Here is a 19,389-nt window from a genome sequence, read left to right on the forward strand (position 1 = left end):
GGGTTTGGGAGAATTTGGGGGGATGTGGTGGGGCGGGGAGGATTTCAGGGGTTTAGAGAGGATTTTGGGGGAGTTTGGGAACTTCGGGAGCAGTTTGGGGTCCGGGTCACTTCTGCCTCGTTAGGCGGGGTTTTAATGCGTCACTTCCGGGGGGGCTCCCATTGGCTGCCGGGCCAGAAGCGCTCGGTGCCCGCTCGGTGCCCGGTCAGTGCCCGGTCAGTGCCCCGCTCGGTGCCCGGTCAGTGCCCGCTCGGTGCCCGCTCGGTGCCCGGTCAGTGCCCGCTCGGTGCCCGGTCAGTGCTCGCTCAGTGCCTGGCCAGTGCCTGGCCAGTGCCTGGTCGGTGCCCGGTCAGTGCCTGGTCAGTGCTTGCTCAGTGCCCCGGTCAGTGCCCGCTCGGTGCCTGGTCAGTGCCTGGTCAGTGCCCAGTCAGTGCCCGCTCGGTGCCCGGTCAGTGCTCGCTCGGTGCCCGGTCAGTGCCCGCTCAGTGCCCGCTCGGTGCCCGGTCAGTGCTCGCTCAGTGCCCGCTCGGTGCCCGGTCAGTGCCTGGTCAGTGCCTGGTCAGTGCCCGGTCAGTGCCCGCTCGGTGCCCGGTCAGTGCCAGGTCAGTGCCCGCTCGGTGCCCGGTTAGTGCTCGCTCGGTGCCCAGTCAGTGCCAGGTCAGTGCCCGCTCGGTGCCCACTCGGTGCCCGGTCAGTGCCCGCTCGGTGCTCGCTTGGTGTCCGGTCAATGCCTGGTTGGTGCCCGCTCGGTGCCCGGTCAGTGCCCGCTCGGTGCCCACTCGGTGCCCGGTCAGTGCCCGCTCGGTGCTCGCTTGGTGTCCGGTCAGTGCCCGCTCGGTGCTGTTTCGGGATGGGGCCGTTTCCGGCTGCCCGGCTCTCCCCGGTCACTCCCGGAGCCAGCGGCTCCCGGTGATTTCTCTGCCCCGGTGGTGCCCGGAGCAGGAGGAGCAGCAGGAGGAGCAGACTGGGGAGTCAATGGAACGGGAGGAGACGGAAATTGGGGAGTCGGTGGAACGGGAGGAGACGCGGACCCCGCGCTGCCCCGCCCCCGCCTCCAGCGCCAGGGTTGAGGAGCAGCGCCCGGAGCAGCTCTGGCAGCGAAACCGAGAGGAGGCCGGAGAAGGCTCGGGCAGGGGGCACAGGAGCCCCGAGATCCCCCCCAGATCCAAAGCTCGTTGTTCGTGCGGGTTTTGTTTGGCTTTCGGCCAGGAAAGGCAGAGCCAGCACCGGGGTCCCTCCGGGCAGTCGGGGTCCCTCCGGGCAGTCGGGGTCCCGGGGAGCACAGGCGTGGCACACCGAGCTGGCACCGGCTTGGGCGAAGCAGGAGCTGCCTGCTTGGGATTCACGGTCGCTCACCGGGATTGTTCCCGGTGCTCCAGGGAGCCCGGCAGCCCCAAACTGCCTTTGAGCAGCTGAGCTCCAAGGTCCGAGCCAGCAGAAGGGACGGGGTTATTTCTGAAGGGATTTGGGCTCTGGAAGGACCAAGCTCAGGCCTTGGAAGGGGGGGGTGCCTGTAGCGACCCTCGCACAACCCACGGGCTCCTCTGGTGGTGCTGGAGCTGGGCCACAACCTCCTGAACCCACCCTGTTCCCCCACTCCTCCTTTAATCTTCCCCGTCCCACAGCCTCAGGGCTCTCAGTCCAGCACAGTAATGCTTCAACGCGTCTGAATCACTCCTCACCTCTCCCAGTTTGTCCAGTTTGCCGGAGGTTTCCAGCTTCCCAAAGCCCAAACCTGAGTGGGAGAGAGACCGGGAAGCGTCACCGGGGCGGGGGGGGCCTCATCCCGGGATGGCGTCGGCTCCAGAGGGGTTTCCAGGGACACCGGGCAGTGACATTTGGGATTTTTACTCCATTTTCTGCCCACACCCTCTGTGTGTCCCGGGAAAAGCCGTGTCCTGAGCAGGGGAATGAAGGTGCTGGAGCCCGAGGTGCTGCACAACCCCCGAGGGGACGTGGAGATCAAGGACACGTCGCCCTGGCGGGGTCGGTTTCATCCGGCAGCACGGGCAGGTGAATTCCAGCCCCTTCCCTCCTCCTGAACGGGCACTCGGATCCCGAGATGCCTCCTGCGGCCTGGCTGTGGTACCTGGGCAGCTCTGAGCACACCTGGAGGTGCACACAGAGGTTTTTGCTCCTGCTCTGTTGTGCTCAGAGCTTTTGCTCCAATTTCTGCTGCTGCTCTGCAGCAAAGAAACCAAAATGGCACCGCTGAAGCAGAGGCTGATTCCTTATTTATCCACGTTGGCGTTTCCAGCGGCAGGGGGGGTTTCCTTCTCCTCCCTCTGGGAAGGAGCCAGGCCGAGAGGGCAGCCAGGTGTGCTCAGGGGAGTGAAGGAAGGTGGGAATGGCACAGCAGGTGCAGATCTCAGAGTCCCAGGATCACTGAGGCTGGAAAACCCCTCCGGGATCATCGAGTCCAAGCTGTGCCCGATCCCCACCCTGAGCACCGAGTGCCACGTCCAGGTGACACCTCCAGGGATGGGGGCTCCGAACCTCCCTGGGCAGCCCCTGCCAAGGCTTGAGCACCCTTTCCATGGAGAAATTCCTCGGAAATTCCACCCTGAGCCTCCCCTGGCCCAGCCTGAGGCCGTTCCCTCTCCTCCTGTCCCTGTTCCCCGGGAGAAGATCCCAAATCCCCCCCGGCTGCCCCCTCCCGTCAGGGACCTGCGCAGAGCCAGAAATTCCCCCTGATCCCCCTTTTCTCCGGGCTGAGCCCCTTTCCCAGCTCCCTCAGCTCCTGCCGGTGCTGCTGGGGGTGTGCAGGAAGGGCTGGGGCTGGGCAGGGACGTGAGGGGACCTCAGTGAGCCCGGGGCAGCACGGCCCAGCACGGCCCAGCACGGCCGGGCCCGGGTGTCCGTTCGGGAGGGGCCGGGCCGGGCGCTGCCCCTGCGGCTCGGGGCCACTTCCGAGGGCGGCCCGCGGGGACATCCTGCTCAGGGCTGGGGGGCTCCGGGCTCTCCCTCTGCGGGCAGCGGCTGCGGGAACGCGGGGGGCGGGCGGACGTCCAGGGGCAGCGAGAGGCGCCCGCCCGTCCTGACAGCCCCGGCCACACCCCGGCCCTTGGGCCAGCGGGCGGCGGCAGCCAGGGGTGCCCAGGGACCCCCGCCCCCGGCGCTTGGCCCCGCGATCCCAAATTCCCACCCAGCGATCCCAAATCCCGTCCCAGCGATCCCAAATCCCCCCCAGCGATCCCAAATTCCGTCCCAGCGATCCCAAATCCCGTCCCAGCGCTGCGAGAGAAATCCAGCCCGGATCGCTACCGGGGTACGGCACGGGGGAAACCGCGGACTGGGTTTTTTTCCCGGAGTACGGAATGGATTTTTCCCGACTCCATTCCATGCCTCAGGGACAATCCCATCCGGGTTTCCCCCTTTCCCTGTCGCTCCCCGCCGCGGCCCTTCGGGGTTTTTCGGGAATGAGGATTCGCCTTCCCGGCTTTCCGTTCCCAAGTGTTTGAGGCAAATCCACACTTCAGGAACAGCGAGGTGCCCGTTCCTGGCTCTGGATCCCTCGGTGCCGGGTCAGGAAAGCACAACAGGAAGAGAAAGGAGCCCTTCCTCGAGGAGTTTACACCCACAGGGGCCTCGCCTGCCCCGGGAACCGCCACAGCCGCCGGGAACGCGGGTGTTTTCCTCCCGGCCTGTGAGCGTTTGCTTGGTCAGGAGTTCTCCTTTTGGTTTTGGCTTGTCTGGGTTTTTCTCCCTGGGGAATCGTCCCCGTGCGCTGCCGGGAGGCGACATCGCCGCACAATGCCCCGAGCCGGAAGCGCGGCCTCCACCGGCGGCGTCTCGCGGAGCTATCGCGAGATTTGGGCCGGGAGCGCTCCCATTGGCTGCGGGGCCGGAAGCGCGGACACCCCCTGGCGGCGAGCGGAGCCCATGGCGGCGGGGGTCGCGCGGCTGCTGCGCGCTCGTGAGTGGGGGGGGGGGGGGGGCGACCCCGGGAGGGCACGTGACCCCCCCCGGAGCACGTGACACCCCCGGACCCCCGCCCGGCCCAGGGACCCTCGGGTGACCTTGACCCCCCCCCCCATCACGTGACCCCCAGTGCCTCCCAGTCCTTCCCAGTGACCCCCAGTTTGTCCCCAGGGACCCCCGGGGTCCCTCCCTCCGTCCCAGTTCGTCCCAGTGGCTCCCAGTGCCCTCCCAGCGCTCCCAGCCTTCCTCCAGTGCGTCCCAGCTCCTCCTAACTGTGTCCCAGTCCCCTCCCGGCGCCCCGAGCCCTGCTCCAGTGCCCCCAGTGCCCCCCAGTGCCCCTCCCAGTCCCCCCCCAGTTCCCTCCCAGCGCCCCGAGCCCTGCTCCAGCGGGTCCCACTCCCCCCAGTGTGTCCCAGTCCGGCCCCAGTGGCGCTGCGGGCGCTGTCCCGGCCGATGGCGTCGGAGGCGGCGGCGCTGGGGGGGCCGGAGCCGGGAGCCCCCCGGGAGCTGCGGACGCTGCGGCTGCAGCGGGAGCGGGAGCACGTCCTGCACCTGCAGCTCAACCGGCCCGGCAAGCGCAACGCCCTCAACCTGCTCTGCTGGAGGTACTGGGGGCACTGGGAGCACTGGGGGGGACTGGGACAGCACTGGGAGCTGCCGGAGAACAGCTGCGGGCACTGGCGGGGGACTGGGAGCACTGGGGAGGGACTGGGGAGGGATTGGGATACACTGGAATGGACTGGGAGCGCTGGGCAGGGACTGGGCAGGAACTACTGGAACAGGACTGGGATGGGACTGGGGCATGCTGGGCCGCACTGGCAGTTACTGGTGGTCAGTAGTGGTCAGTGGCAGTCAGTGGCGGTCACTGATGGTCACTGGTGGTCACTAGTGGTCACTGGCAGTCACTGGCGGTCACTGGCGGTCACTGGCAGTCACTGCCGGTCACTGGCAGTCACTGGTGGTCAGTGGCAGTCACTGGCGGTCACTGGCGGTCACTGGCGGTCACTGGTGGTCAGTAGTGATCAGTAGTGGTCAGTGGCAGTCAGTGGTGGTCACTGGCGGTCACTGGCAGTCACTGGTGGTCAGTGGCAGTTACTGGTGGTCACTGGTGGTCAGTGGCAGTTACTGGTGGTCACTGGCGGTCACTGGTGGCCAGTGGCGGTCACTGGCAGTCACTGGCAGTCACTGGTGGCCAGTGGCGGTCACTGGCGGTCACTGGCGGTCACTGGCGGTCACTGGCAGTCACTGGTGGCCAGTGGCGGTCACTGGCGGTCACTGGCGGTCACTGGCAGTCACTGGTGGCCAGTGGCGGTCACTGGTGGTCACTGGCAGTCAGTGGCAGTCACTGGCGGTCACTGGCGGTCACTGGCGGTCACTGGCGGTCACTGGTGGCCAGTGGCGGTCACTGGCAGTCCCTGGCGGTCACTGGCGGTCACTGGTGGCCAGTGGCAGTTACTGGTGGTCACTGGCAGTCACTGGTGGCCAGTGGCAGTTACTGGTGGTCACTGGTGGTCACTGGTTGTTACTGGTGGTCACTGGCGGTCACTGGCGGTCACTGGTGGTCAGTAGTGATCAGTAGTGGTCAGTGGCAGTCAGTGGTGGTCACTGGCGGTCACTGGCAGTCACTGGTGGTCACTGGTTGTTACTGGTGGTTACTGGTGGTCACTGGTTGTTACTGGTGGTTACTGGCAGTCACTGGCGGTCACTGGCGGTCACTGCAGTCACTGGCGGTCACTGGCAGTCACTGGTGGCCAGTGGCGGTCAGTGGCAGTCACTGGCGGTCACTGGCGGTCACTGGCGGTCACTGGTGGCCAGTGGCGGTCACTGGCGGTCCCTGGCGGTCACTGGCGGTCACTGGTGGCCAGTGGCAGTTACTGGTGGTCACTGGCGGTGCCGGTTCCCGCAGGGAGCTGCTGGAATGTTTCCAGGACATCTCCCGGGACCCCTCGTGCCGCGCCGTCGTCCTGTCCGGCGCCGGGAGCGCCTTCACTGCTGGTGACCACGGGGGCCGCGACTGCCGGGGGGTCCCTGTGCCCCTGGGGGGGGGTCCCTGTGCCCCTGTGAGGGTCTCTGTGCCCCTGGGGGGGGGTCCCTGTGCCCCTGGGGGGGGTCCCTGTGCCCTGGGGGGGGGTCTCTGTGCCCTGGGGGGGGTCTCTGTGCCCCCTGGGGGGGGGTCTCTGTGCCCCTGTGAGGGTCTCTGTGCCCCTGGGGGGGGTCTCTGTGCCCCTGGGAGGGGGTCCCTGTCCCTGGGGGGTCCCTGTGACCCTGAGGGGGGTCCCTGTGCCCTGGGGGGGTCCCGGTGCCCCCAGGCCCCCCGTGACCTTTGCCCCCGCTCCCGCAGGGATCGACCTGTCGGACCTGGGAGCCTTGGCCGGGGAGCCCGGCGGGGACGTCGCCCGCCGCGCCTGGAACCTGCGGCAGCGCATCCTGGAGCTCCAGGAGAGCTTCTCCGTCATGGAGAAGGTGGGGACGGCCGCGGGCACGGCAGGGACCCTGTGGGCCCCCCAAACCCTCCCTGACTCCCCCAAAACCCCCACAGTGCCCCAAACCCGTGATCGCCGCCGTGCACGGGCCCTGCATCGGAGCCGGTGAGAGGGGCCAGGGATGGGATTGGGGTTGGGATGGTGGGGGAATGGGATCGGGGTTGGGATTGGGGTTGGGAACGCCGGGGGATGGGATCGGGGTTGGGATGGTGGGGGAATGGGATCGGGGTTGGGATGGTGGGGGGATGGGATTGGGGGTTGGGATGGTGGGGGGATGGGATTGGGGTTGGGATGGTGGGGGGATGGGATCGGGGTTGGGATTGGGGTGAGGAACCCCTGGGGATGGGATCGGGGTTGGGATCGGGGTGAGGAACCCCTGGAGATGGGATCGGGGTTGGGATCGGGGTTGGGATGGTGGGGGAATGGGATCGGGGTTGGGATCGGGACAGAGAGTGGGATGGGGGTGGGGACAAGGATGGGATGGGACTGGGGTGAAGCTGGTGGTGGAATGGGATTGGGATGAAGATGAAGATGGGGTGAGATGGGAAGAGGATGAGGATAAGTGGGATGAGAGGGAGGATGGGATGAAGGTCAGGATGAAGAAGAAAATGGGACAAAGACAAGGATGAGGATGAGAACAAGGATGGCATGAGGGTGAGAGTGAGGATGGGATGAGGATGAGGGTGAGGATGGGAAGAGGATGAGGATGAGGGTGGGATGAGGATGAGGATGAGGATGGGATGAGGGTGAGGATGAGGATGGGATGAGGGTGAGGATGAGGATGTGATGAGGGTGAGGATGAAGGTGAGGATGGGATGAGGGTGAGGATGAGGGTGGGATGAGGGTGAGGATGAAGATGTGATGAGGGTGAGGATGAGGATGAGGATGAGGATGGGATGAGGGTGAGGATGAGGATGGGATGAGGGTGAGGATGAGGATGAGGATGGGATGAGGATGAGGGTGAGGATGGGATGAGGGTGAGGATGAGGATGGGATGAGGGTGAGGATGAGGATGGGATGAGGATGAGGGTGAGGATGGGATGAGGGTGAGGATGAGGATGGGATGAGGGTGAGGATGAGGATGAGGAGAGTGAAGATGTTTCCCCCTCTCAGGTGTGGACCTGATCTCGGCCTGTGACATCCGGTTCTGCTCCCAGGACGCCTCGTTCCAGGTCAAGGTGGGACACGAGGGGTTCCCGGGACCCTCTGGATGTCCCCGAGGCCCCTCAGGTGTCCCCAAAGCCCCCTGGGACACCCCTGTGGCCCCATGGCTACCCCGGACCCCCCCTGTCCCCACAGGAGGTGGACATGGGGCTGGCGGCCGACGTGGGGACCCTGCAGCGCCTCCCCAAAATCGTGGGGAACCAGAGGTGGGTGGGGGGCCACGGGCGGGGTGGGGGGCACGGGGGACCCCTGTGACCCCCCGGTGTCCCCGGTGTCCCCAGCCTGGTGAACGAGCTGGCCTTCACCGCCCGCGTCATGAGGGCCCCCGAGGCGCTGAGCTGTGGCCTCGTCAGGTGGGGGGGCCCCAAAATCGGGGGGAACCCCAGAATTGGGGTGGGGGGCACTTGGGGGGTCTCCAGAATTGGGGAGGGGGACATGGGGGGGGCTGGGAGGGTCACCAAATGGTGACACTGCGGGTGGCCATGGGGGGTCGTGAGGGGCTTTTGGGGGTCCTGGGGGTGTTTGGGTGCCCTGGGGGTCCCTGGGTGAGTTTTGGGGTCCCCTGGGGTGTTCGGGGGGATTTTGGGGGGATCCTCGGGTGGATTTTTGGGTCCCTGGGTGGATTTCGGGGTCCTTTGGGGTGGATTTTTTGGGTGGATTTTGGGGTGGTTTTGGGTGGATTTTTTGGGTGGAGCTTTGGTGGATTTGGGGTGTAGTTTGGGGTGCAGTTTTTGGGTGGATTTGGGGTGGAGTTTGGGGTGGAGTTTGGGGTGGATTTTGGGGTGACCCTGCCCCCCCAGCCGGGTGCTGCCAGACAAGGCGACGCTGCTGGAGGTGGCCCTGGAGGTGGCCGCGGCCATCGCCGCCCGCAGCCCCGTGGCCGTGCAGGGCACCAAGGTCAACCTGGTGTACTCGAGGGACCGGCCCGTCGCTGAGGGGCTGCTGCACGTGGTGGGTGCCACCAGGGCCCCAGAATACCCCAAATAACCGTGTCCCCTGTGCCCGCAGCTGTCACACCCCTGTCCCTGTGCCCACAGGTGTCCCATTCCCATCCCTGTTCCCAGGGTGTCCTGTCCCTGTCCCCATCCCTGTCCCCAGGTGTCCCAGCCGTGTCCCATGTCCCTGTTGCCGTCCCCAGGCCACCTGGAACATGGCCATGCTGCAGACCGAGGACATCCCCAAGTCTGTGCAGGCGGCCCTGGACAAGAAGGGACCCGAGGATGTCCCGTTCGCCAAGCTCTGATGTCACCTCAGTGCCGCCAACGTCACCAACGTGCCCTTGCCCGAGTGCCGATGTCACCTCAGTGCCACCAGCATCCCCAGTGCCCCCTTGCCCAGGCTGTAGAACCAGCTCGGTGTCCCCTCAGTGTCCCCTCAGTGTCCCCAGTGTCCCCTTCATCGTCTCTGGGGCCACCTCAGTGTCCCCCAATAAATCCGTTTGTCCCCACATGTCCTTGGCTTGTCACTGGGGTTCCCCGTGTCCCCAGAGTGCCACCGCGGCTCTGGGGGTTCCCCGTGTCCCCAGAGTGCCACCGTGGTTCTGGGGTTCCCCGTGTCCCCAGGGTGCCACCGCGGCTCTGGGGGTCCCAAGGTCCGAGCCCCCCCCGTGTCCCAGCCAGCCCCTCCCGGGGCACAGTCCAGGGCGGTGTCACCTGTGCCAGGTGTGTCCCCAGCCCCCCCAGTTCCCATATCCGGGGGGGTCAAAGTCCGCACCCTGCCCTGGGAGGGGCCGGAATCGGGGGGCCCCACGTGGGGTGGGGTATAAAGGGCCCCCGGTGTCCCCGCTGCCACTGTCCCTGCTGCCACTGTCCCCGCTGCCACTGTCACCGCTGCCACCACCATGACTTTTGTCCCCGCGCCCGGGTACATGCCCGCCTACAACCCGGTGAGTACCCCAAAAACGGGGGCTGGGGGCACCCCAAAAACCGGGGAGGGGGGTTGGGAGGGCCCTGTGACCCTGCAGGGACAGAGATTGGGGTCCTGGGGGGCCCTGTCACCCCCAAGGACAGGGGTTGGGGGGTCCCTGTCACCCCAAACCCGGGGGCCTGGGGGTCTGGGGGGTCCCTGTCACCTCCTAGTGGCATTTGGGGTCCCTGTCACCCCAAACCCGGGGAGCAGGGGGTCTGGGGGTCCCTGTCACCCCAAACCCGGGGAGCGGGGGGTCTGGGGGTCCCTGTCACCCCAAACCCGGGGAGTGGGGGCTCTGGGTGTCCCTGTCACCCCAAACCCGGGGAGTGGGGGCTCTGGGTGTCCCTGTCACCCCAAACCCGGGGAGCGGGGGGTCTGGGGGTCCCTGTCACCCCAAACCCGGGAGCGGGGGGTCTGGGTGTCCCTGTCACCCCAAACCCGGGGAGCGGGGGGTCTGGGGGTCCCTGTCACCCCAAACCCGGGGAGTGGGGGGTCTGGGGGTCCCTGTCACCTCGCAGTAACACTGACCCCCCCGACCCCGCTTTCCCCCCAGCCCCTGCCCTACATGGCCCCCGTGTTCGGGGGGCTCTGGCCCGGGATGGCCGTTACGTGCAAGGGGTGGTGAAACCCCAACCTGACCGGTACTGGGGGCACTGGGGGGCACTGGGAGGGCACTGGGAGGGCACTGGGGGGACACTGGGAGGGACACAGGCGATGATGATGACAACGGTGACAATGAGGGGGCTGGCCCCAGGTGAACCTGGTGGGGGGGGCACAGGTACATGGGCGGACACTGGGGGACACTGGGTGACACTGGGGGACACAGGGTGACACTGGGGTGACACTGGGGGGCACGGGGTGACACTAGGGGACACCAGGTGACACGGGGGTGACACTGAGGGACACGGGGGGTCCCGGGAGGACACTGGGGGACACTGGGGTGACAATGCTGTCCCCAGGTTCTGCATCAACCTGGCCACGGGCCCCTCGGAGGCGGCGGACGTGGCGCTGCACCTGAACCCGCGCTTCAGCGGGGATGTCGCGGTGCTCAACAGCCGCCGGGGCGGGTGCTGGGGGGACGAGCAGCGCCGGGAGCTGCACCCGCTCTGCCCGGGGGGGCCCTTCGAGATCGTCATCAGCGTCACCCCCGAGGGCTACCGGGTACCGTGCAGCGGCTTCAGGGGCCTAGGCAGGGATTTGGGGTGCCCAGGGGGGATTTGGGGTGTCCAGGGTGAGCTGGGGGGTCAAAAGGGGGTTATAGGGATCCTCAGAGGGCGATTTGGGGTGCCCAAGGGGCGATTTGGGGGTCTAAAGGGGGTTATAGGGATCCTCGGGGGGGGGATTTGGGGTGCCCAGGGGGGATTTGGGGTGCCCAAGGGGGAGCTGGGGGGTCAAAAGGGGGTTATAGGGATCCTCAGGGGGGGATTTGGGGTGCCCAGGGAGGATTTGGGGGTCTAAAGGGGGTTATAGGGATCCTCAGGGGGGGATTTGGGGTGCCCAGGGAGGATTTGGGGGTCTAAAGGGGGTTACAGGGATCCTCGGGGGGGGGATTTGGGGTGCCCAGGGGGAGCTGGGGGGTCTAAAGGGGGTTATAGGGATCCTCAGGGGGGGATTTGGGGTGCCCAAGGGGCGATTTGGGGTGCCCAAGGGGCGATTTGGGGGTCTAAAGGGGGTTATAGGGATCCTCGGGGGGGGGATTTGGGGTGCCCAGGGGGGATTTGGGGTGCCCAAGGGGGAGCTGGGGGGTCAAAAGGGGGTTATAGGGATCCTCAGGGGGGGATTTGGGATCCTCAGGGGGGGATTTGGGGTGCCCAAGGGAGGATTTGGGGGTCTAAAGGGGGTTACAGGGATCCTCGGGGGGGGGATTTGGGGTGCCCAGGGGGAGCTGGGGGGTCTAAAGGGGGTTATAGGGATCCTCAGGGGGGGATTTGGGGTGCCCAAGGGGCGATTTGGGGGTCCCAAGAGGGTTACAGGAGCTCTCAGGGAGGTATTTGGGGTCTCCAAAGGGGTTTATAGGGGATATTTGGGACTCCAACGGGGTATTTGAGTGTCCTGGGTGGGTATTTGGGGTCCCGGGGCTGCATTTTGGCGTTCTGGGGTGTATTTGGGGTCCCGGGGCTGCATTTTGGGGTCGGTGTCTGGGGTCCCGGGGCTGCATTTTGGGGTCGGGGCTATTTGGGGTTCTGGGGTGTATTTGGGGTCCCGGGGCTGCATTTTGGGGTCGGTGTCTGGGGTCCCGGCGGTGTTTCGGGGTGTCTGACCCGCTGTCCCCCCAGATCCTGGTGAACAGGACCTTCTTCGACGAGTTCCCGCACCGGCTGCCCCCGGAGCAGGTGGCAGCCGTGACCGTGGACGGGGACCTGGAGCTGCACTCGGCCTCGGTCATGGGCGCGGTGAGAGCCCCCAGCCCCAAACCCCGCACCCCGAATTCCTCCCCAGACCTCCTCATTCCCCTCCCCGTACCCCAAACCCACCTGCTGTCCCCCCCATCCCCTCACCTGGAGCTGAGGGGGCGGGGTGACCCCCCCAAATCCCCCGTACCCCCAAACCCCTCTGACCGCCCCCCTTTGCCTTGCAGGGCGCGTGTCCCCCATGTGTCCCGGTGAGTCCGGGGGTGGGTGGGGGGTCCACAAGGTGGGTTTGGGGGTCCCCAGGTGGGTTTGGGGGGCCCCCAGGTGAGTTCCAGGGTCCCCAAGGTGGGGCTGGGGGGTCCCCAAGTGGGTTTGGGGGTCTCCAGGTGGGTTTGGGGGGTCCCCAGGTGAGTTCCGGGGTGCCCAAGGTGGGTTTGGGGGTCCCCAGGTGGGTTTGGGGCTCCCCAGGTGAGTTCGGGGCCGCCCAGGTGGATTTTGGGGGGCCCTCGGTGGGTTTTGTGCTCCCCTGACTGCTGTGCTCCCCCCAGGACATGCCGCAGATCACCCCCATTTACCCCAACTGTAACCTGCCGGTAAGTGGGGAGGGGTCCCCCCAAAACTGACCCCCACCCCCATCATGGGGGGTCCCCGGGGGTTCCCCGGGTGTCCCCCCACCCCACTGACCCCACACTGTGCCCCCCGCAGGTGATGGGGCAGCCCCCCACCTTCCACCCGGTGAGTGCGGGGGGTTCTGGGGGCCTGGGGGGGTTTGGGGGGTCTCAGAGGGTATTTGGGGAGGGGTCCTGGGGGGGTTGAGGAGGTGCAGGGTGGATCTTGAGGAGGTTTGGGGGAGTGTGGGGGGGGCTCGGGGGGGGCTCAGGGTAGGATTTGGGGTCCTGAGGGGGTGACAGAAGGGTTTGGGGGGTGCAGGGAGGGGACGAGGGGGGTTTGGGGGGGCTCAGAGGGTGGGATTTGGGTCCCTGGGGGGCTCTGGGGAGGTTGTTGGGATTTGGGGGCCCTGGGGGGGGTTGAAGGGGTCTCGCCCCCCTCCGAGCCCCCCGTTTTTGCCCCCCCAGACCGTGCCCTTCATCGCCACCATCCCAGGGGGGCTCTTCCCCAAGAAAACCATCGTCATCAAGGGCTTCATCCCGCACGATGCCGGCAGGTACTGGAGACCCCCCAAAAAAACCCTCCCCAAAATCCGCTGACCCCCCCTAAAACACCCATGAAGGTCTTCATCCCCCTCAAAACCTCCTTCCCAACCTCCCTTGAGCCCCCCAAAACTCCTTGATTCCCCCAAGGACCCCAACCCCACAACCAAAATCCCCCCCAGGCCCCCTCAACTTCCCCTTGTGCCCCCCAAACCCCCCCGTCACCCCTCTCAGGACCCCAAAACCCCCCAAACCCCCCTGTCCCTGAACCTCCTGACCCATCACCCCCCAAATCCCCCCCTGTCACCCCTCTCAGGACCCCAAAACCCCCCAAACCCCCCTGTCCCTGAACCTCCTGACCTGTCACCCCCCAACCCCCCCCGTCACCCCTCTCAGGACCCCAAAACCCCCCAAACCCCCCTGTCCCTGAACCTCCTGACCTGTCACCCCCCAAACCCCCCCCGTCACCACCCCGGGACCCCAAATCCCCCCCAAACCCCCCTGTCCCTGAACCTCCTGACCTGTCACCCCCCAAACACCCCCCGTCACCACCCCGGGACCCCAAATCCCCCCCAGACCCCCCTGTCCCTGAACCTCCTGACCTGTCACCCCCCAAACACCCCCCGTCACCCCTCTCAGGACCCCAAATCCCCCCAAACCCCCACTCCTGACCCCGTGTGCCCCCCAGGTTCCACATCAACCTGCGCGCGGGCCCGGGGGGGACGTGGTGCTGCACTTGAACCCCCGCATGGACGAGGGGGGGCCGTGGTCCGCAACGCCTTCCTGGGGGGCTGCTGGGGCGAGGAGGAGCGGGACATCAGCTGCTGCCACCCCTTCCAGCGCGGCCGCTACTTCGACGTGAGCGGGGAGGGGGCTCGGGGGGATTGGGGGGGCGTTGGAGGAGTTTTGGGGGGTCCTGGGGGACTTTAGGCAGGGGATTTGGGGTCCTGGATGGGGCACAGGGTGGGATTTGGAATGCGGGAGGGGGCTCTGGAGAGTTTGGGGGTCTCTTTGTGTGGCTCTTGGCGGGGTTTGGGGTCCTCATGGGAGGTCAGAGGTGTTTTTGGGGTCCTGGCTGACTCTGGGGGGGCACAGGGGGATTTTGCGGGGCTCTGGGAGGCGAACAGGCTGAGATTTGGGATCTGGGGGGTGGCTCCAGGGGGACTTTGGGGGTCTCTGTGGTGACGGCCCCCCTTTCACCCCCTCTCCCCCTCTCCAGCTGTCGATCCGCTGCGGGAACCATCGGTTCAAGGTGTTCGCCGAGGGGCAGCCGCTCCTCGAATTCCGCCACCGGGTCCCATCCGGGCCCCACGTGGATGTGCTGGAGATCGAGGGCGATGTCGTCCTGTCCTACGTCCACTTCTGACCCACAAGTGTCCCATAACTGCCCCATAACTGCCCACTGACAGCCTCGCAACTGCCCTGGAGCAGCCCCGTAACTGCCCCCCACAACTGCCCCACAACTGTCCTCTCCCGACGCTGACCCCAATAAAGCTGTTCCTGCTCCGGCTCTGGAGACTTGAGGAAAAATAGGGTGGGAAACGTGAGGGGAAAAGAGAGGGAAAAGTGAGGGGAACGTGGAGGGGAAAAGGGTGGGAAGCTTGAGGGGAAAAGGGTGGGAACCGTGAGGGGAAAAGGGTGAGAAATGTGAGGGGAAAAGGGCGGGAAGCGTGAGGGGAAAAGGGTGGGAAACATGAGGGGAAAAGGGCGGGAAATGTGAGGGGAAAAGGGTGGGAAATGTGAGGGGAAAAGGGCGGGAAACGTGAGGGGGAAAGGGCGGGAAACGTGAGGGGAAAAGGGCAGGAAATGTGAGGGGAAAAGGGTGGGAAATGTGAGGGGAAAAGGGTGGGAAACATGAGGGGAAAAGGGCGGGAAACGTGAGGGGAAAAGAGCAGGAACTGTGAGGGGAAAAGGGTGGGAAATGTGAGGGAAAAAGGGTGGGAACCGTGAGGGGAAAAGGGTGAGAAATGTGAGGGGAAAAGGGGGGGACCGTGAGGGGAAAAGGGCGGAAAGCATGAGGGAAAAACGGCGGGAACCGTGACCCTCCCTGAGAACCCCCTGAAACCCTCCACAACCCCTCAGGACCCCCCTGGGTCGTTACTGACCCCTTGTCCCCCCACTGCCTCCCCAGTATGGCCCAGTTCAGCCTCAGGCTGATCCCAATCCCAGTATAACCCAGTAGAACTCCAGCACGATCTGACTGTCCCTCCCAGTACGATCCCAGTACGGTTGCAGTGTGATGCCAGTGCGATCCCAGTTTGTCCCAGTCCCTCCCGTTATGCCCGCACAGTGCCCACCCGCACCGCGGCGGCGGCTCGGCCCCAGCCCGTCGCGGTTTCCCCGTTTTGTCCCCGCGGGCCCAGCCGGGGGCGCTGCCGGTACCGGGAGGGGGCGCGCTTACAGCGGAGCGCGCGGTCCCGCCGTGTGGGCGTGGCCAGGCACCTTCGGCCCCGCCCCCGCCTGGCGAGGCGGAACTCGCCGTGACGTCACTTCCGGAAGAGCTGCGAACATGGCGCTGTTCGAGCAGATGCGGGCGAACGTGGGGAAACTGCTGCGGGGCATCGACCGGTACTGGGAGCACTGGGAGGGCACTGGGAACGGACTGGGGGGGACGGGAGGGCGTGGGAGAGGGCTGGGGGGCCGTGGGGAGGTTGCGGGTGTTTAAAAGGGGCCCTGCGGGGGTCCCTGGGGGGTCACGGGGGCCCCAGGGGGGTACCGGGGGGTCCCAGGAGAGTCCAGGGGGTCCCAGGTGGGTCACGGGGGCTCCCAGGTGTATCATGGGGGCCCCAGGTGGGTCACGGGGGTCCCCAGGGGGGTCACGGGGGTCCCAGGAGGGTCCAGGGGGTTCCCAGGGGGGTCCCAGGGGTTCCCAGGAGGGTCCCGGGGGGTCAGGGGGGTCCCAGGAAGGTCCAGGGGGGTCCCAGGGGGGTCACGGGGGTCCCAGGTGTATCACGGGGGTCCCAGGAGGGTCCAGGGGGGTCCCAGGTGTATCACGGGGGGCCCCAGGGGAGTCACGGGGGTCCCAGGAGGGTCCAGGGGGGTCCCAGGGGGTCCCAGCCCCCCCTCACCTGCGCAGGTACAACCCCGAGAACCTGGCCACCCTGGAGCGCTACGTGGAGACGCAGGCCAAGGAGAACGCCTACGACCTGGAGGCCAACCTGGCCGTGCTGAAGCTGTGAGGGCTCCGGGGGGCTCTGGGGGGGGTTTGGGGGTCCCTGAGCCCCCCCAGCCCCCTCACCTGGGCCCACCTGTGCGCAGGTACCAGTTCAACCCCGCCTTCTTCCAGACCGGGGTGACGGCGCAGATCCTGCTCAAGGCCCTCACCAACCTCCCGCACACCGACTTCACCCTCTGCAAGTGCATGATCGACCAGGCTCACGTATCCTGGGGAACCCCTCCAGTTCCATGGGGAACCCCCCCCAATTTCCTGGGGAACCCCCCCAATTTCCTGGGGAACCCCCCCAGTTCCATGGGGAACCCCCCCAGTTCCATGGGGAACTCCCCAATTCCCTGGGGAACCCTGGGATTCCCTGGGGATCCCCCCCAATTCCCTGGGGATCCCCCCCAATTCCATGGGGATTCCCCCAATTCCATGGGGAACCCCCCCAATTCCATGGGGATCCCCCCAATTCCCTGGGGATCCCCCCCAGTTCCATGGGGATCCCCCCAATTCCCTGGGGATCCCCCCCCAGTTCCATGGGGAACTCCCCAATTCCCTGGGGAACCCCAGGATTCCATGGGGAACCCCCCCAGTTCCATGGGGAACTCCCCAGTTCCCTGGGGAACCCCGGGATTCCCTCGGGATCCCCCCCAATTCCATGGGGATCCCCCTCAGTTCCCTGGGGACCCCCAAAATTCCAGAGGGAAGGGAGCCCTCCTGTTTCCAGCTCTGGGTCTCTTGGTCCCTCTCCGGAGGCTCGAGGCCCTCCAAAGAGGCTGATGAAGCAGCACCTTCCTGGATTTAGGGACTTTGGGGGGCTGATTTTGGGGGTAAAACCCTGGGGAACTCCCCCCATTCCATAGGGAACTCCAGAATTCCGGAGGGGCCTCCAATTCCAGGAGCAGCCTGCTCCCCCCCACCCCTTTTTTCCTGGGGTCTGCTCCTTGGGACTCCCCGGAACGCCTGGGTTTAGGGATTTGGGGGGCCCGATTTTTGAGGTGCAGCCCCTGGGGGCTCCCCCATTCCTTTGCCACCCCCAAATTCCATAAGAGCCCCCCAGAATTCCATAGGGACCCCCCTTTCACCTGCCTCACACCCCTCAGTTCCACCTCTGAGAGGTCAAATGTGGTGTTTCTACCTTCCAAATCCCCCCAGGCCCGTGGATTTTGGGATCTGGGAGGGGGAAATTTTCCGGGTTCAGCTGAGGGGGCACCTCCGCTCCCCCTTTTTTCCCGAATTTTCCCTTGACCTCCCCAAAATGCAGCAGGAGGAGCGGCCCATCCGGCAGATCCTGTACCTGGGGGAGCTGCTGGAGACCTGCCACTTCCAGTCCTTCTGGGTGAGTCCCCCGAAATCGGGAGGGAGGGGTCCCCGAAACCCAGGGGGAGGGTCCTGGAGACAGAGGGGGACCCCTAAATGTGGGGGGCGACCCCCGGAATTCCGGCAGCAAGCGCTGGATGAGAACATGGAGCTGCTGGAGGGGATCACCGGCTTCGAGGACTCCGTCAGGAAATGTGAGGGGGGATTTGGAGGGTCCTGGGAGGTTCAAGGGGGGCCTGGGGAGGTCCTGAAAGGGTTTGTGGGGTTCTGGGGGGGTGGGGGGAATCTTGAGGGGGTTTTGGGGAGGTTTTGGGGGTCCTGAGTTTTCTCTGGAAGTTCTTGGAGGAACCTGGGGGTGGTTCAGGGGGGATTCGGGGGTCCCTGAGGGGGTTTTGGGGGTACAGAGGTGTCCTGAGGGGGAATTGAGGCATCCTGGAGAGGATTTGTGGGATCCTGGGGAGGTATCAGGGGGGTTGTTTGGGGATCCTGGCAGGTATTTGGGGGGTCCAGAGGGGCTTTGGGGGTTCTGGGCAGTTTTGGGGGGGTTGGTGACTCCATTGGGGTCCCCCCAGTCATTTGCCACGTGGTGGGGATCACGTACCAGCACATCGACCGCTGGCTGCTCGCCGAGATGCTGGGGGACCTCTCAGGTGAGGGGGCCTGGGCGTCCTGGAGGGGGTTTGGGGGGTTCTGGAGGTGATTTCGGGGGTCGTGGGGTGTTGGGGGTCCTTTGGGGGTCCCGGGGAGGTGCAGGGGGGTCCTGAGGAGGCTCTGGGAGGGGCTTGGTGCGATACAGGGGGGTTTTGGGGCACCTCTGGGAGTACACAAGGAGGTTTTAGGGCAAAACTCTGTATCTGGGTGGTACAGGGGGATCCTGTGGGGATACAGGGGGGTTTTGGGGGGATCGTGGGGGTGTTTTGGGGGTGTCTGAGCCCCCTCTGACCCTGCCGTGGCCCCCAGAGTCGCAGCTGCGGGTGTGGATGAGCAAGTACGGGTGGACGGAGCCGGAGCCGGGGCGGATCCTGATCTCCAACCAGGAGGAGAACATCAAACCCAAGAACATCGTGGAGAAGATCGACTTCGACAGTGGGTTGGGGGGTTGGGGTATCCTGGCGAGAGTTTTGGGAGGTTTTTGGGGAGTTGGGGGGTCCTGAGGGGGTTTTGGGGGGTTTAGGAGATTACAGGGAGGTCCCATGGAGATTTTGGGGGTCCTGGGGAGGTGCAGAGGGGTCCCGGAAGAGGTTTGGGGGATCTCGAGAGGGTTTGGGGCAGGGTTGGGGGCAATACAGGAGGGTCCTGGGGGTGTCCTCAGGAGTTTTGGATGGATTTTGGGGGTGCGGGGAGGGGTACAGGCGAGGCCCAGGGGTTTCTGAGGGAGCCTGGAAGTGGGGGGCTGTCCCAGGAGCCCCCCCAACTCACCTATTTGTCCCACAGGTGTGTCCAGCATCATGGCGTCCTCTCTCTGAGCCCCCCAGAACCGAGCCCTCAACGCCGACTCCCCAATACCAACCCCCCAACCCCGACCCTCCCTAGTTTAACCAGTAAAGAGACTCCAAGGCGGGACTGGGCTCGTTCTTGGGGGTCCCCAAAATGGGGGGCAGCGTCTGAGGGGAGATGGGCGGGGCTTGTCCGTGGGCGGGGCTTAGGGGCGCGGTGGGCGAGGCCTCAGGCGCGTGTGGGGCGGGCGGTGGGCGGGGCTTAGGGCGCGGTGGGCGGGGCTTGGCGGGGCCTCGGGCGCGTGTGGGGCGGGCGGTGGGCGGAGCTTAGGGGGCGGTGGGCGGTGCTTGGCGGGGCCTCGGGCGCGTGTGGGGCGGGGCGGTGGGCGGGGCTTAGGGGGCGATGGGCGGGGCTTGGCGGGGCCTCGGGCGCGTGTGGGGCGGGGCGGTGGGCGGAGCTTAGGGGCGGTGGGCGGGGCTTGGCGGGGCTTAGGG

At 66.2% G+C, this 19,389-nt stretch overlaps 3 protein-coding genes across 3 annotated transcripts; all 3 read left to right on the forward strand.

The window, feature by feature from the left end:
- The first annotated feature begins 3,353 nt into the window (after positions 1-3,353).
- On the forward strand, positions 3,354-8,830 carry ECH1 (enoyl-CoA hydratase 1). The gene is made up of 10 exons (XM_039572440.1): positions 3,354-3,916; positions 4,328-4,526; positions 5,828-5,916; positions 6,263-6,384; positions 6,461-6,509; positions 7,518-7,582; positions 7,704-7,774; positions 7,850-7,921; positions 8,369-8,519; positions 8,707-8,830. The coding sequence occupies exons 1-10, from the start codon at positions 3,754-3,756 to the stop codon at positions 8,809-8,811; spliced, it is 1,086 nt and encodes a 361-aa protein (XP_039428374.1). The 5' UTR covers positions 3,354-3,753; the 3' UTR covers positions 8,812-8,830.
- On the forward strand, positions 8,807-14,488 carry LGALS4 (galectin 4). The gene is given in 12 exon segments (XM_039572439.1): positions 8,807-9,453; positions 10,030-10,117; positions 10,436-10,637; positions 11,753-11,869; positions 12,055-12,078; positions 12,376-12,420; positions 12,533-12,562; positions 12,904-12,992; positions 13,667-13,689; positions 13,692-13,735; positions 13,738-13,836; positions 14,198-14,488. Coding segments are annotated over 12 exon segments (1,551 nt in total). The 5' UTR covers positions 8,807-8,810; the 3' UTR covers positions 14,345-14,488.
- Positions 14,489-15,443: 955 nt separating this feature from the next.
- Positions 15,444-19,021, forward strand: EIF3K (eukaryotic translation initiation factor 3 subunit K). Its single transcript, XM_039572431.1, has 8 exons — positions 15,444-15,546; positions 16,055-16,153; positions 16,237-16,357; positions 17,403-17,477; positions 17,586-17,652; positions 18,031-18,108; positions 18,419-18,544; positions 18,893-19,021. Exons 1-8 carry the CDS (start codon positions 15,488-15,490, stop codon positions 18,922-18,924), a joined length of 657 nt encoding a protein of 218 aa, XP_039428365.1. The 5' UTR covers positions 15,444-15,487; the 3' UTR covers positions 18,925-19,021.
- The last annotated feature ends 368 nt before the right edge of the window (positions 19,022-19,389 follow it).

The sequence above is a fragment of the Corvus cornix genome, unplaced genomic scaffold, assembly GCF_000738735.6.
Source record: "Corvus cornix cornix isolate S_Up_H32 unplaced genomic scaffold, ASM73873v5 scaffold12, whole genome shotgun sequence".
NCBI lineage: Eukaryota > Metazoa > Chordata > Aves > Passeriformes > Corvidae > Corvus > Corvus cornix.

Excerpts from the sequence above, each read along its gene's own strand:
- ECH1 (XM_039572440.1), top strand. The coding sequence starts at position 3,754 with ATGCCCCGAGCCGGAAGCGCGGCCTCCACCGGCGGCGTCTCGCGGAGC. Across the intron at positions 3,917-4,327 it reads CGCGCGGCTGCTGCGCGCTC|TGTGTCCCAGTCCGGCCCCA; the intron begins GTGAGTGGGGGG and ends CACTCCCCCCAG. Across the intron at positions 6,385-6,460 it reads GCTTCTCCGTCATGGAGAAG|TGCCCCAAACCCGTGATCGC; the intron begins GTGGGGACGGCC and ends AAACCCCCACAG.
- EIF3K (XM_039572431.1), top strand. The coding sequence starts at position 15,488 with ATGGCGCTGTTCGAGCAGATGCGGGCGAACGTGGGGAAACTGCTGCGG. Across the intron at positions 17,653-18,030 it reads CGAGGACTCCGTCAGGAAAT|TCATTTGCCACGTGGTGGGG; the intron begins GTGAGGGGGGAT and ends GGGTCCCCCCAG. Across the intron at positions 18,545-18,892 it reads GGAGAAGATCGACTTCGACA|GTGTGTCCAGCATCATGGCG; the intron begins GTGGGTTGGGGG and ends TTTGTCCCACAG.